The sequence below is a fragment of the Coturnix japonica genome, unplaced genomic scaffold (genome assembly GCF_001577835.2).
Source record: "Coturnix japonica isolate 7356 unplaced genomic scaffold, Coturnix japonica 2.1 chrUnrandom778, whole genome shotgun sequence".
NCBI lineage: Eukaryota > Metazoa > Chordata > Aves > Galliformes > Phasianidae > Coturnix > Coturnix japonica.
In genome coordinates this window covers 1-1626 of record NW_015440138.1, presented here as the reverse complement: position 1 = coordinate 1626, position 1626 = coordinate 1, and the positions used below count along the sequence as shown (strand labels likewise).

General features: G+C 49.7%; 1 protein-coding gene across 1 annotated transcript in view; it reads right to left on the bottom strand.

The window, feature by feature from the left end:
• Window positions 1–832, bottom strand: part of LOC107307686 (tripartite motif-containing protein 15-like) — a 5228-nt gene extending 4396 nt beyond the window's left edge. The window contains exon 1 of the mRNA XM_015851204.2: window positions 526–832. Within this exon, the coding sequence (XP_015706690.2) occupies window positions 526–564 (39 nt within the window). The 5' untranslated portion in view covers window positions 565–832. The remainder of the gene's footprint in view (window positions 1–525) is intronic.
• Window positions 833–1626: the final 794 nt, after the last annotated feature.

Genomic DNA, 1626 nt, shown 5'->3' with positions numbered 1-1626 from the left:
CTGATATGGGATTGAATGGATCCCATATGGGATTGAATGGATCCCATTGCTGATATGGGATTGAATGGATCCCATATGGGATTGAATGGATCCCATTGCTGATATGGGATTGAATGGATCCCATATGGGATCGAATGGATCCCACTGCTGATATGGGATTGAATGGATCCCATATGGGATTGAATGGATCCCATTGCTGATACGGGACTGAATGGATCCCATACAGGACTGAATGGATCCCATATGGGATTGAATGGATCCCACGGTTTATATGGGATTGAATGGATCCCATATGGGATTGAACGGATCCCATTGCTGATATAGGATTGAATGGATCCCATATGGGATCGAATGGATCCCATTGCTAATATGGGATTGAATTGACCCCATATGGGATTGAATGGATCCCATTGCTGATAAAGGATTGAATTGATCCCATATGGGATCGAATGGATCCCATTGCTGATATGGGATTGAATGGATCCCATTATAACCTAACAGATCCCATTCCAGCCCCATTCTCACCTTGTTTTTGGGGCTGTTTTCCCCTCCATTCTCCCCCATTAATTGATCCAGCCGTTCAATCTCCTCCTCCAACCTGGTCACGCTCTCATCCCTCCTCTTCACGATGTCCCGATCCAGTTCTTCCAGTCGGGATAACAAGAATTGCTCCTTTTCCTCTAAAAAACCCTTTAATTCTTTACATTCCACCACGATCTTCTGCCTCTCCACCTCGGTTTGCTTCTGTTAAAGGGAAATGGGGGGAGATCGGGGACCCCATGGATGGAGGGAAGGGGGGACATAGGAGACCCCCCCATCCCTATCCCATAGAGACACCAATAGGGTTTTAAAGCTGGATGGGGAACATAGGACCCCCCCCATCCCCATTCCATATAGATACCAATAGGGTTTAGGAGCCCCCCCCCCCTTATCCCCTATACCCCCATCCCCATCCCATATAGACCCCAATAGGGTTTTAAAGCTGGAAGGGGTACATAGGAACCCCCCCCATCCCCATCCCATATAGATACCAATAGGGTTTCAGAGACCCCCCCCATTTAATCCCCTATACTCACCAATAGGGTTTCAAAGCTGGATGGGGCACATAGGACCCCCCCCATCCCCATCCCATATAGATACCAATAGGGTTTCAGACCCCCCCCCCTCCATTTAATCCCCTATACTCACCAATAGGGTTTCAGAGCTGGTAGGGATATATAGGAACCCCCCACCCCCATCCCCATCCCATATAGACACCAATAGGGTTTTAAAGCTGGATGGGGCACATAGGATCCCCCACCCCAGCCCCATCCCATATAGATACCAATAGGGTTTCAGAGACCCCCCCCATTTAATCCCCTATACTCACCAATCGGGTTTCAAGGCTGGATGGGGTATATAGGACCACCCCCGCCCCCCCCCCCCCCCATCCCTTATAGACACCAATAGGGTTTCAGACCCCCCCCTCCCCTTATCCCCCAACCCCCATCCCAATTGGACCCCAATGGGTTTTAAAACACCCTGGGCCCCCTAGGACCCCCCCATCCCCATCCCATATAGATACCAATAGGGTTTCAGAGACCCCCCCCATTTAATCCCCTATACTTACAAATAGGGTTTCAAAGC